We start from the raw sequence: 14711 nt of genomic DNA, 5'->3' as shown, positions 1-14711 counted from the left end.
TTTCCAGGATTTAATTAATTTAGTTCTTGTGAAAGGTAATCTCAATGAGTGGGAGTTTTTGATGAATGATACTCGAAATTCATAAAATTTCCAATGAAAATATTTGACAGACACTTTTTTAGAGAACCACATTCAGTATAGTTGGTATATTAATTTATTCTATAGACAGATTTTATATTATGGCATTTTCGATCTGATGAAAATTTCAGTGAATTTTATGAAAATACGTTTATTTCCTTTTTGTGCAGATAATTTCCTAACAAGAGAAGTGTGATTTAGACAAAGGAGTAGTAAATCTTAATGTGATAGAGTCAATTTTCTTTTCGTGTCTCTCGCCAAAATGTTTCACTAAAAGTAAATTTGTGTCAGCAATAGGATAAACTAATTACTCTGGACTTCTTATCCACCGGGATTTGGTTGGCACAAGTCTTATGGTACTTTCGAAGTGATGAAAATTCCATTTAATTTTATAAAAATGCGTTTATTTCCTATTCTGTCATTCTATAATGTTACGTGCATCCTAGGATTGGTGTGATATATGAAAATCTGTAGCAAGTTTTCTGCCACCGGAATTAATTCCACCTCAGATTTTGTCAAAAGCGAGGTTGTAGCAGTGATTTATGCGTGAACTCTTTTCCCCCGGGATGGCTTCGTGGCCTGGCATTCATCCGAGGCGTGAGGGATTCATGTCTCACGGAGCCATTGGATTGTCGGGTGCATCAGTGGCCCTCTTCATTAAAAATGAACCATTCTCTCATTTCCATCAGCAGAGTAGCCAGAGTATTGTTTGCCGTAGCCCAAGCCGTGGTCACCCCGGCGTCTATTGGTGCCACGCCAAATGGCCATCCACGAGGGGAGGTGTAGTTTCCTGAGCTTCGGGTCACATAGACTGACTGAAGTGCTACGGAATCATTTTTCGACATGTTATAGCCTTGTTCACGAATACTGAACTTGGCGTTGCGTAACTAATTTTGAGTCGCACTGATAGTTGAAATATTTCACTGACCCAATCATAGCTGAAATCGCGTATCAATTGTAGACGGCATTTGTTATTTTTATGACTACAGATAAATATTAGTTTCTTCCCTGCCAATGTCTGATTTCATGAGAAACTTGAACTTTTCTCTGCTAAAAATGGTGCTAAAACGAGTTGCACCTGTATACATTATAGTGAACCTGCAAAATATATTTTTACGTATTCAACTTCATAGTTACGCTAATTAAAGTCCCTGTGAAAAAGGCTTCATTAGTATGTAATAAATCTTACGCATTTTTCAATAGAACCCTTTTCTTAATTAATGTTTTTTTCGTAGAGCCTTTTGAAGGGGGAGCCAAGGTAAATATATGACCTATATTAGGAGCAGAAATTACTATAGCATATTAAAATTTTTATTTAAATCGTTAAAATTTATAAAGGAACGAGGAAGTTGCCATGGTGATAGTGGGCAAGGAGATATATTATATCGATACTGCTATATCTATTTCTTAACTAAGGCATCTATTTTTGTTTGGTATCAACAGTTTTTTCTGTTTTATTTCCCGTGTACTTTATGAGCTAAATAAACGAAAAATTGGCCAAAGAAGACACAAAAACGCTCGTTCACTCTACCTGCACATTTACTCTGAAGAAACATTTGCCAATTTTAGTTTTCTTCCCATAAAAGAAATTATCGATATACCTGGAGCAAAAAATTATGAAAAAGGGAATGGCCACTTATCTTATTTTGTTTATTTACAATTTAATTCAGGCAATACAATTTTAGTTTCTTCTAATTAAGTTATATACATTATAAAAATTTAGTATTACTGATCGTATCTTTTTAGCTTAGTACTTTTTTTACTAATTTTAACCTGGTAATACTATAATGATTTACACTAGGTGTCGGAAATTAATTTCATATACTAATAGATGAATAAACAACTAAGTATCAACAATTTTCTCTTGAAAGAATCTTATTTTACGAACAAAATTATTAACGAAAATATCCGTTCCCTTCTCGCATAACCTTTTATTCTTCATACTGAACTACTTCTTTGTCTTTCCCATCCTAATACCTTCCTATATAAATTCCATTTCTTTGTCCACATAAGAGTACTGTTTTTTGGGGAATTATTTCAATCAAGTATTACCAGGCCGTAGTATATCCATTGATTGATACCTTACCAAGTGTTAGAACTTAATTTTGCATGGTGGAAAGGTTTCTAAGATTTAGGTCGGAACGTATCACTAATAGTACGAGGCATATCCATAGAGCAAGGGCCGTGTGGTCACAGGAAAAAATATACTCATAGGAAACACATTTCAAAGGCACTTTCAGTTAGCTACAAACCTACTTCACATCTCTACATAATTTCTGTTCACTTCTAAGCATTGCTTGTACCACAGTACAAGCTTTTTTTAACCCTTCTGTGCGTAGAAGCTCACCGCCTGAGAGTTAAACCAATAACGCCATTCTTGAGTGCCTTTTCGGTTTCTAAACGTTGTCCACCGAGCCACCTGTCTCTTTTCTTTCTAAAGGTTTGTTTTCTTGCACTTGAAGCAAGAGGCTCGTCGGAAAATGTTTCTATAGCGAAGAGGAACATGAGAACGGCGTTCTCAACTGGTTCAAATCTTTCAGGCGTTGAGCTTCTATGCAGAGGGGTTAAAGAAGCTGGTGCAGCGATAACGAAAATGCTTATGAGTGAACGGCGATTATCTAGACAAGTGAACTAGGTTGTAGCTAACTAAAAGTGCCAATGAAATGTGTTTCATGTGAGTCTTTTTTTCCTGTGACCAAACGCTCCTTACTTTACGAATATTGCTCGCAATAACGATATCAGATTAAACAACTTTGCGAGCATTTCCCAATCACATGTTATGGCCGCTTTACACGGGGCACGGAATTGCACAGGTTAGACCTGCATTAATTTCTAAAATGACGTGGAATTGCGCGAATGCATGTACGAAATTAGAACAGGGGCTATATTGCCGTCTCGTATCCACGCATTCTCGCATGCGTTCTAGCAATTCACCGCTTTACACGACGCAATTTTGATTGCGCCTTCGCACGTACGTCAGATTGCGCAATTCCGTGTACCGTGTAAAACGGCCTTTACTTTCTAGCATTCGTCGTACCATTCCTCCGTGCTCCTGCGTTTTGAAGTTCCACCAGCGTTGGGTAAAGGCGCATGGCAGGGGGTCCCACGGCCTCCCTCCACCCCTGCCACGCCCACAAAAGCGTCTTGGGGTCTCGCGACGAACGGACCAATCGCTCGAGGTCTGGCTCTCCGCGATAGCAGCGCCTCGGGTGGGAAGCTGTGCAGACGCGAGCCGTCGAGTAGATGTCCTGGAGGGAGCCCAGCGTAGAGGAGAGGTTTCTGAGCAAAGAAATTCAAAACAAAACACCCCCCATTCAGTTCTTTCCCTGGGAACTAATAAGATGAACTCTTCATGGGTTCCCAACTGTGTCAGGACTTCTGCTGCTGACGTTTGAATGGCTGACTCCGCCTAATGAGGATCGCATAGCCATTGGAATGTCGGCAGCAGAATACCTTACCCGCTTGGAAGAATTCCAATCAATATACTCATGTAAAAAATTAGCCACTATCCACGTTCCTAATACATTTTTGTAAAAATTATTCAACAATCTTGTACTTAAACCTTACGGAAATCCTTCAATTTTGCATTATTTTGGGAATACAAACTTTATTTTATGAATCCATAATCCATTAACGCATGTGATGATAATTAGTGTTACACATATTTTTTTAAATTTTGTTGCCTTGATTAAATAATAATTATGTAGTTGTCTTATTGAGGGCTGTTTATTTAATTTAGAAACTGGGGAAAACACTATCACTGTGCCTTTTAATATAATTTATAATACCGTAGTCTATGAACAAATAAACAACATACTTTAATAAGCTAAGTCTCAAGAAAAAATGCTCATAACCTTTGAAAGCAATGCGTTCAGGAAAATATTTGGACCTATTAGAGAAGGAGGAGTTTGGAGAATAAAAAAAAATAGAGAACTGCTGGAAATTTGTGGTGACCCGGGTATGTAATTGCTACAATAAAAAGCAAATGTTTCAGATGTCTAGGTCATCTATTTAGAAGGGGCAGCAGCAGTATGATAAAACAGGATTTTAAAGGTAGTATCAATGGACCTCTAGGAAGAACTAAACTGCGCAAAAGCGACCAATTAGTGAGTGATGGAAGACGTGGAGCAGAAATTGAAATGACTGAAGATAGAGAAGAGTAGTAGTAGAAGGAGTGGTCTCTTGGTAATGCGGCAGATGTCGGACCAGAGCTCTTCCCGATTATTGGAAATCAATTATAATGACGCGATTAAACGTCAGAATCTATGCTTTATTGTATATATAGTTTATTGTACAATACACAAGTACATACAAGCAAATGAAGTGCTGGCGTAAATAAAAAGTTCAATAAAGAAAAAATTAAGCTTACGTTATCGTTTAAATAGTTCACGTCATTCCATTGAAGTGGAAGACACCCCTCTCAGTAAGGATTAACACTTCCCCTATTTTCTGAGTGGGAATAGGCTCACTTGCGAAGCAGACTTCTCGGAATTACCGAGCTACCCACTTGGCAACTGACTGCCTGACGGATTTCTGGCATGGCCGGAGATGTGAAGTTCCGGGTTACAGAGGGAGTACTGTAATTGTAGTCATATTTTTTTGTATCTAGTCCCCCTATTACACGGCTCACCTGACTTCTTCTTCCGTGTACCTCGGCCCCCGGCACAGCAGGTAGACCATGCGGCTGGGTCCGATGGCCCCTGGCCCGGCCCCAAAGGCCTGCTCCCACGCCCCCAGGGCCTCGCACCACCCCCGGCGCCACGTGGAGCGGGCCTCCGCCAATTGGGCCGCCTCCTGCCTCGCCCCCGCTGCCCCCGGGCCTCCAAGGGAGGCCCTCCACGCGGCATCGGCAGAGGCTGCGCTCAAGGCCCGAAGGCCGTCGTTCATCGCCTTCCCGAAAGAGGGCAGCTGCGGCGAGGGGCCTGTGCCGGGCAAAAATCAAAATGAGAAATCAAAAACGGAGGATTGTGCGAAAAATCCACAGAGAAAAAAATCATCCGCCATCAAAAATCATCCTGGCCTCACTATTTGTGCATTGCGGGCGACTCTGTAAAGACATCACCGTGGCTAGTCCCGGGGTACTTAAATTAGAAACGGACGAATTTATTCGCTGAAGACGCGATTAATTTAAAAAATACGTATATGAAGATTTACATAAGTATATGAGTCTAGTAAGCACATGATTAGAACAGGATAAATCGATGAAATAAAAAAATATATAGCGAAAAATTGAGTAAAATTGGTAGGTGACCTCTATAAAAGGTCTTTTATCTTTAAAAAAATATATAATCCGCATTTCCGCTTTCTTTTATGAGTAGAAAGAGGGGTATGCATCGTAAAGATGAATTATTTTTAAGTCCAGGGCTTTCCTCGTATGTGAAGTGGTCAACTCTTTGCCCGGGCCTATAAACTTGATAAATGATATACGGGAGTCCCTCACCGCGTGAAGATGGCCTCCACGAAGAGTTCCAACCACGCTCCATCAAAACAGTAAACCATTTCTAGGGCGAGGTGAATATAAAACTCAATGCTTTGAAACCAGTCTCAGAAGTGAAGTAAGTGGATGAGTCGGTGAGAAGAGAAATGTTTAGACCTTGTGACCTTTTCACTTGCACTCCCGACAAAACAGTTCAAGAATATTCTTCTGGGTATATTATATTCTTGTCAGTGGACAGCATAATATATGCCGATGACACCACAGTTGTTCAGATAATATACAATAGCCCTAACCATGTGAGACGTCTTACAGAAAATGCAAAAAAAGAAGCACCAGTGTTTTAAAGCCAATCACATCTTTCTGGATAAGATCAAAACTCAAAAAGTTACATGCTGCCTTATAAATATTGAGGTGAATAATCATGGTAGGTTTTAATATCGATACAAAATTAACATGGAATTCACATGCATTCAAAGTTAGGAAAAAAAACTCTCCTGGACTTTGCAGTTATTGAGGAAGCTTAAAACCTGAGTGAGTGAAAAATACATTAGATTAGTCTATTTTGTTTTTACCATAGCATACTTGGGGCGTTAGACATGAAATTAGGGAAATACTAGGACTGCAGGAAAAGCAGTGAGGATTCTGAGCTGTTCCGGACCTTGTGACCACTGCATAAAGTATTTTTTAAAACGTGCACATCCTCACCTTTACTTCGTATTTCGCAGCATTTTGTACATAGAAGAAAACTTGAAAACATACCCCGTTTATTCTTCTCTCATAACACCAGGGAAAAACATAATCTGAATATTAATCACTGTAGACTGTTAGAGACCAACAGTCATTCTGATAACTTGGGATTAAAATTCTTTAAAAAATACCAAGCCTGCTCAGTGAGCACTACAAAATTCAAAAATTTACTTTAAAAATGGCGATGTTAGAATTGTCAACGGATGTGTATTAAATGTTTTGCAAGAAATACCTAATTGACTACATTTTCATGGGCTTCTCTACGCAAGGGATGAATGAAGATTGTTTTCATAATGTACTGGGTGCAATTGATTAGTGCTGCGGAGAATCCGAGTACGAATTGGAATACAGGTGCAAAAGATGTTGGGTTACTGGGGGCTCACCGCTATCCTCTTCAAATCCTGATACCTTCCCTTCTTCGTGAGTGTTCAATTTTATGGTAGTAAACTTTCCTATCGAAATAAAAAGTGCATTCTTGTTCTTCTCTGTGCAATTCTTTGTGTGCAATTCTTGTTCGTACTCTGATTGTGAGCCGCAATTTGCAATGCTCCGCAAATTGCTCAAGCGTTTTGATATTATCTCGAAGTGCATCGATGTGAAAAAGTAAACATTTCGATCCCATTTCCCGTAAATTTTGTTATCTTTCTCCGTTTTTACGCCTTTCGCATCATCTGCCATGGGATTAATTTGCCACGGCGCAATGGACGCTCCACAAACCAGATAATTACAAGCCGTTCGAGAGATGCTGTTCTCTTAATCACATTTAATCGATAGTGTTGTTGGGGACCACCAGTGTTATGACCAAGAGGTTTTAGGAAATATATTCTGAAGTTAAAATAATTGAGTCACGGTTGGGCAAAATAGATTGCCTTATTGATTCTCCGTTGTAGTATGTCATTGTTGCCATTGCCATGCTCGCTGTGGAGTTGTCACGTTAATTGCGTTAAAATAGAGGGACGTCGATCGACCACTCAGAAAGTTGGCATTTCAAACACGTCGCAGGAGATCATATGTGTCTGTGTCTGTCTGTGAATTGATAAAAATGCAATTATAGGTTTGATATCTGAGTACAACATTTCCCTGATTATAATAATCATTAAAAAGGTCGAGGGAAAAATAAAATAATCATGGGATTGTGGATTGAGCTGAATCCATAGTAATCCATTCCTCCCAACGAATGGCGGCTCCCTTGCGATACACAGATATTAAATGAATTGGACTGGGAGCCTATGGAGAATAGATAATAATAGGTAATTGAGAAATTATATATCTTTCAGAGCTTTCGAAAATTACTAGTTTTCTTTTCGTTTAAAATTATTATATTATTGGTATTAATAATTATATTTTTGTAAATCACAGGTTATTGGTAAATCTTCTATATTATTTCTACTGTATAGACACCTTTTTCTCAACATATACGCAACCAAACTCTACAAATGAGGTACCAAAATGCACAGAATTTATCAGAGAACATGCGATGGCATATCTTACTTCCTAAATATTGCTATTATTTCCTAAAATTGGTTTTTAAATAATTAAAAAAAAAACAAAAAAAACTGCAAACATTCCTGACGTTAACGGCGCACAAACTGATACATTTGTTCATTTGCGACAATATCTTGCATTTTTTAAATAACTTTTATCAAAATGCGGCTGATTCCACATTCAAGTCTCCTGCTAGTAAGCTAGCTGTAAGTATGAGTCATCATGTGCGTTTAACAGAGGATAGTGTAATTACTTCCAATGTTGTGTTTAACGTTGTGTTTAATGTTGTGTCCAAGCGTTGGGATGCCGGCCTTGGTTAGGTAGCTGTTCACAAGAAAGGCGATGTGAGCCGCAATTTCTGGTCATCAGTGAGCACTTTTGGGACCATCTTCGCGCACACCTTGCGCATGTTCAAATGCTCCGTCACAATGTCATGAACCACAGATTTTGAATTTAACATCTGGGCAATTAAATGAATACTTAGTCGACAGTCTGAGTTCAAAACTTTGCGCACACGAGTCACATTGTCTGTGTTTGTCGAAGTCGCAGGTCTTCCAGCACGGTCTTCATCAGCGACCTCTTCCCAGCCCTCCAAAAAGGCCTGGTGCCACCGAAACACACCACTTCTTGCTAAAGCAACATCTGAGTAAGCCTGCTTGATCATATCAAACGTCTCTGTCGCAGATTTACCGAGTTTCACTCAGAATTTAATCGCGTACCTCTGCTCTAACGAACGCTGCATTTTCGGCTTGCACCACTCACAGAAACACGTCGGGCAAAAATGTCTATCCTGACTCTCCAGGTGCTGGGAGACAATCGACCAGCCGCTTTTTTGTTAGCTATAAACACTCTCTACCGAATCCAGTCGGTGCGCGCACGCTCCGAAGTACAGTCGCGGCGGAAGAAAATCAGTCCTATTACTTTCCGAACAAACCCTGTAGATTAGTTTAAGTCGCGTTTTGTTGTGGATCGCTCCATTTACGCTCACGAGCAGCTCCTGACTAATCGCACCGCTTTCATTCGTGTTTTCTTAGCTCTCATGTTCAATGATTGGGTGCATATTCAGTTCCTTTTAATGACGTTGAACTCTTTTTCATTGGACTTAAACATTTTAATTTTGACCTTACTATTTATTCAAATCTCAAATTTGTGTATAATTCTTACTAACTAGTCAACATATTTTCACTAAATCGTCTGTTTTAACATTCATGTCCTAAATGATCATCTCTTTATCTATATATCCATGAGAACTCAAGTGTGGGGAGTCCCGAGGTGCCGACTCAACGGCGGCTGCCTCAATTACAGCGGTGGATAAAAGCCACAACGTAGCAGGCTCCCGACTTGACCGTACATCCTGGCATCTAATGTAATGGACTCACCGGTATGCCTGCCAATAAAATGCTTATTTCAATAACGCCTTATGTGAAAGAGGGGGCCCTGGGGAAGAGGGGGCACAGGGGAAGAGGGGGCCGGATTGTGGCCTAACCTGGGCCTGGTCAAATAAAAACAAAGTCAAGTCATATTCTCATATCGAGCGGGAATACAGGTTCCGATCCACAGAGACTTAATCCGTGAACACCACGGAAAGCAAGAGATTCGTCAAAGAGCCGTACGGAAAATGTCACGCAGATGTTAAGTGAATTAGGCTGGGAGCCGCTGGAGACTCGGAGACTACGCGCTTGGCTTAGAATGCTTGAGAAATTGAGAATGGATATCTTTAAGAGTGACACGGAGAACAAAATATTAGAACCCTACTACATTTCCATTACCAAAAGAAGCGTATATTAAGAGAGATATTTTGCCGAACGGATAGGGCTGTACCCCGCACGATAAAAGGCTACAATAAATGCTACACGTAATTTATTTTGATCATTTCCTTTTGGGTCAACGGCGTAACTATTTAAATACGAGCTGGTGTCGTGACAGCCCCCACCACCCGCCTATTGTATTCGAGGTGCGTTGTAACGAGTTCTTTCTAGTGATGAGCGATATATCGCTAACTGTGATTGAATCACCGTTACTGAAAAGTAGCAGTCACTGTCGGTGATTCAATATTCGAAATCACTGTGATCGGTGATTCTATCACTGGATTCGGTGAAGATAGCTCTGGCTGCTACCAAGTGATATGCGATATATCGCCACCTGTGATTGAAGAGAAGTAGCTGATCACTGCCGGTGACTAAATCACCAAATACTCGAAATCACTGCCACTGTGAATACGGTGAAGCTAGCTTCGGCAGCTACCATGATGCTACCAACAGTAAAATAAGGATGTCTTATTCATCTTTTATGATAAATAAGACATTCTGTACGAAATATACAGCTAAAGCTTTGAATTATGATGGTTTGATTATAAATATGTATAAAAAATGATTGCCCCTTATCAATTCTTTTACCACATCAAATTTACTTAATTAATGTAATATAAACTCGGGATCAGAACTATTCCATCAAAAAAAATAATTTGCCTAATTTTACAATTTTCTATAAGTTTATTTGTTCCTATTGAGGAGAGCTCATTCCTTGGAATTGGACAAAGTAGCAGGAATAGCAGCGCCACAAATAACCGATGACTTTTAAGAGTGATTCACCTCGGTGATCGCAATCACAGTTAAGAATCACCGTTACTGATGAGTAGCAGTCACAGGTAACGAAGTGATCCGAAAATCACAGTTCCGCTCATCACTAGTTCTTTCCTTCTCTGCTTTGAGTCCGTCCACCCCCAATCTTCATCCGTTTTCCAATCATCGCAGAACAGAATTACTCCCACCCTGTTTCCCCAAATCGTTTCCCACTCTCTATTCCCGATTATTATTGGTAGACGTATGAAGTGTAAACAGAATAGAACTAAGCACGGCTGACGTGCTGAAACTTCTACCGCTGGCATTAAGTGCAAACCTGCCATTTCCTATTGCCTTGATGCGTCTTCCTGCTTAAATGCTTAGAAATTCATTTCCTCTGGAGCTTATCATTCCATTTCCTCATAATAATTATGCCTCTTTTAATGATACTAAATGATTGATCTTCGCCCCTTTCGAATGAAAATACGTTCCTTATGGAGAATTCTGGCAGTTAAGGTTAGTTTACATTGAGAATATCGCAAATTACCCTCCTTTCTCTCCTCTGTCAACTTAAACTTCCGCATCCAATTCACTGCAAGGCATTGTTGGGATATCTGGGATCTTAATTCAATGCGTATTCATTTTTAGTAACAGTTATTTACAGCGTGCTTCGATGATTCGTTTGTTCCAAAAATCCTCCTTCAAGTTTTTACGATAGTCGAACTACATATGACATTCCAAGAGTCTCTCTCGTAATGTCATGTAAATAATATCATGTTTAATAATATAATTTCTTCATCCGAAAATCGCCTGGTATGAGGGTCCATTGGCTGATGACAGAAGTAAATGGTAATCAATATCCAGCCGGTAATCTTGGCTGTCCAAGAACGGTGGAATGCTGTTTCTCTCAAAAGAATACTTGTCGATAAATTCCTTTCGTCGTCATCATCCCTTTCCTAAAGCGGCATCTTCTGTGACTTCGATTTACGTGGGTGCGTTCAATAAAAATGTTTTACCCATATTATATATGTTTAAAAAATTGGAAATGCTGGCCAAGGGAAATAACTCCAATATAGGATGAAATTTTCAGATAGGGGAACATTTTTATGTACTCCTATTCTTTTTGCTGTTTTATTTAAATAACCGTAAGACTTAAGTGAGGAAATAAATCATCGGATGTTACTTATGGAGGATGTTTCTTTTTGAGATCAAGCCATTGGGTGTTGACAGGTCCAGAGAAGTCAAGAGTTGAAGCATTCGAAATGTGGTGCTATCGAAGGATGATGAAAATAAAATGGATCGACAGAGTAAGTGGTGAGGAAGTACCAAGAAGAGTGGGAGAAAATAGAAGTCTTCTAAAAACTTTTAAGAGAGACGGGATAGCTTAGTTGGTCAAATTATGAGACATAGTGGCCTGATGAAGACAATCATAGAAGGACAGATAGGAAGGGAAGGAGGGTGTGGGACGGCCACGAATGAGTTACAGGGTGAGCATTAAGTCTCACCCTGATTATGAACATTTATAACAGAATAACCGTTTGACATGATAATTTAAATTAAAATGGCTATATTAAGGACAGAGTCTTCACCACGCCAGTTGCTGACGTCGACGAACTGAAGGTTAGGATACAAGATGCTGTGGGTACTGTGATAGAACACATGTTACAAAGCACCTGAAGGGAACTGGAATACCGCTTAAACATTCTCCGAGCTATCAAGGTGGCTCACATTGAAGTTATCTAACGCAAGTGGTATTTGAAAAATCTAGTAACTTTCACCTATTTCAATTATCATGCCGAACCGTTATTATGTAATACATATAATAATTTTTTATAATCCGGGCAATACTTTATCCTAATCCTGTACACAGGTGATTAAGGATGTAAAACAGCATAATTGTTATAGCTTTTGAAAAACTCGCTGAAAGGAGGATTGGGTGAAGAGCTTCGTCAAATCAATCTTCGGATTTGTGGCTGATGATGATGAGTCAGTGTTATGACTGCTCGTATTTGGGTACGATTTGTGAACCGTATGTGGGGAGCAGATATCGGAATTTCGAATGTGGAAGGGAAAAGAAAGAGGTAAAAAACCAAAGAGAAGATTGTGCTGGGAGAATGATTTGAGGGAGGAAAAAGGGTTTCACTGAAAGAGATAGATGCCCAGGATGTAGGAGCGACTTGGAGTCGAATAGATAAGAAAAGTGGCCCCTAAAGGAAATTAAGTTAAAGAGAAATAAGTGGTAATGAGTGAATGTTTAGCCCTATTATTATTCTTGTTTGTCGATTAGCTTTGTGCAAGGCTCCTTACCTTTCGCGAATGCGAATATTTGTGATCTCATTTCTGCTTGCATTTTTTTGTGCGTTAATAAAGTTTGAACACTATCCAATAATGTGGAAAAATTTGTAAATATCGCCGCGAATGCTAAAAGTCGTGTAAAAAATGTATGATAATGTGGAGTTTTAAAGATTTTTATTCGCGAAAACCAAAGTACCTACCCTAGCTATCAGGTTGACATTATGGAGTTCTAATAATTTTATACTGCGGCCGAATTACTTTTTCTCCGATTCCTGGGCTTAGCAGTGCATGCATACAATGGGTAGTTTATTTCCGGCCACTCCTTGAATAGGGAACGAGCATCTGGGATCCATCGCAGAAAACCGTTGACTCTATAAAATACCAAGGAAAAGTGGGCAATTCGTCAAAAACTTCTACGGCTCTAAAGAAAGAGCTAAACAGATGTTATACGAATTAGGCTGAGAGCCACTAGTGACTCGGAGGCTACGCGATAGACTTAGATTGCTTGTGCAATGGAGAATAGCTATCTTTCAGAGCGACTTGGAGAACGTCATATGAGAGCCCCATTATCACAGGTCCGTAAACGGTAAATTAATAAAGATTTTTATCCGAACGGATAGGTATGAGATTTCGCTTTCCTTTGAACGATAAAGGACTTGAATAAATGCATAGTAGGTGGAACTTCGTTAGTGCATTTCCTTTTCATTTGGCAATGGCATTTGTGTCCGAACACCTCCTGCCACACGCCTATTAAGATGGCTTGCAGGGTTTTCAGTAGATTTATTGTGGAAAAAATCGTAAATATCGCTACTAATACAAAACATTTTGTAAACAATAATATGAATCTATGAACATTTTTATCCGCGAAAACCAAGACTGGAGTTTTTTAAATGATTTTTAGAGCGACCGAATTTTTCTCCGTTTCCAGGGGTTAGCAATGATATGCATTAAATGAAAAGATCAGTTAAAAGAAAATAGGACTCACCTAGGTCTAGGGAACCGGTAGCTGCGGCCACTAGGTGTAATAGGAGTATGGTTGGCGCGGCCGAGCGGTCCATTCTTTGATGCGATGAGAACACTCTTGAAGAAGGGCAGTGTGCTCTCGGACGGACGGTGGAGGTAAGTCCGTCCGTATGGTCCAGCCACAGGTGACGGGATTTCTCCGTGAGGTGGGGGCGGTAGGGTTGGAGGGAGGAAGGGGGGATCTTACGCACCCCACCCATCCTGAGCTCCAACCCCTCCCCCAACCCTATTTACCCACTCTCCCCCCTCCGTTTGCCGCTCTGTCGTCGTCATGGTTTCAGGAATTAATACGCCTTATCTTGACCGGTGGATGTCATTCAGTCAAGTGGCTCAGTGAACTCGGTTGATAGCTTTTTTTTTTACTTTTCATCCCCATCTCTGTACAATCCACCACCTGGCTGAGTGCAAATGGGGTGATTCCACGTGAGACCGCAGTAATTATATTATACTCCTTTAATTAGACTATCAAAATCCGATTTTTTTAAACCTTTCCAACCCAGGCTTTCTTCTGGGAATTCAGGTCTTAAATTTCCAAACTTCTCATTTAAAAAATGTGAAGATTTTCCACTCAATCACAATTATTGTGGCGGCTACATATCTCGCCATTAAAATTTACAGCACATAAGAACACGTAGTTGAATCATTCCTCAATACACCTGAAAATGTATACATTTTTGATGTTACTTGGAAGCAACGCTGGGTTACAATGGGTCAATATAAAATTCGTTTTTCACGAAATGTGACGTTATTTTTCTTGCATTTTCTTAATGGTACTTAACTTATTGTCTTAAAGTGTAATAAAATAGCATATATTCAATCAAACAAGTATTCTTGTATGAAGCGCGGAGGAATTGCAAAGTATGGAATTTGTCTTCTCAGTTGATATAAAAAATTAAGTTAATATTGTCTAAAAATTATTATGAGCACTCATTTCCGTTGTTATTGGCCCTAAACTTTTTGCCACAAAGGCATTTGTATTTATTCAAATTGCTTAAATTGTTTTTTGCCAGAAGTGGAAATATGCCGAGTGGATGTGATAAATATAAATATAATTTAAGGATTTTCAGTAGCAAACCGACCTAAAT

General features: G+C 39.6%; 1 protein-coding gene across 1 annotated transcript in view; it reads right to left on the bottom strand.

Moving 5' to 3' along the window:
* LOC124169233 (angiotensin-converting enzyme-like) overlaps window positions 1-13721 on the bottom strand; it is a 29388-nt gene extending 15667 nt beyond the window's left edge. Inside the window, exons 1-3 of the mRNA XM_046547776.1 lie at window positions 13589-13721; window positions 4709-5000; window positions 3116-3357 (exon numbers count right to left, since the gene is read on the bottom strand). Of these exons, the coding sequence (XP_046403732.1) occupies window positions 3116-3357; window positions 4709-5000; window positions 13589-13661 (607 nt within the window). The 5' untranslated portion in view covers window positions 13662-13721. The remainder of the gene's footprint in view (window positions 1-3115; window positions 3358-4708; window positions 5001-13588) is intronic.
* Window positions 13722-14711: the final 990 nt, after the last annotated feature.

The sequence above is a fragment of the Ischnura elegans genome, chromosome 12 (assembly GCF_921293095.1).
Source record: "Ischnura elegans chromosome 12, ioIscEleg1.1, whole genome shotgun sequence".
NCBI classification, from domain to species: domain Eukaryota; kingdom Metazoa; phylum Arthropoda; class Insecta; order Odonata; family Coenagrionidae; genus Ischnura; species Ischnura elegans.
Note: the sequence above shows the minus strand (reverse complement) of the source record. Positions and strands in the feature narration are given on the sequence as shown.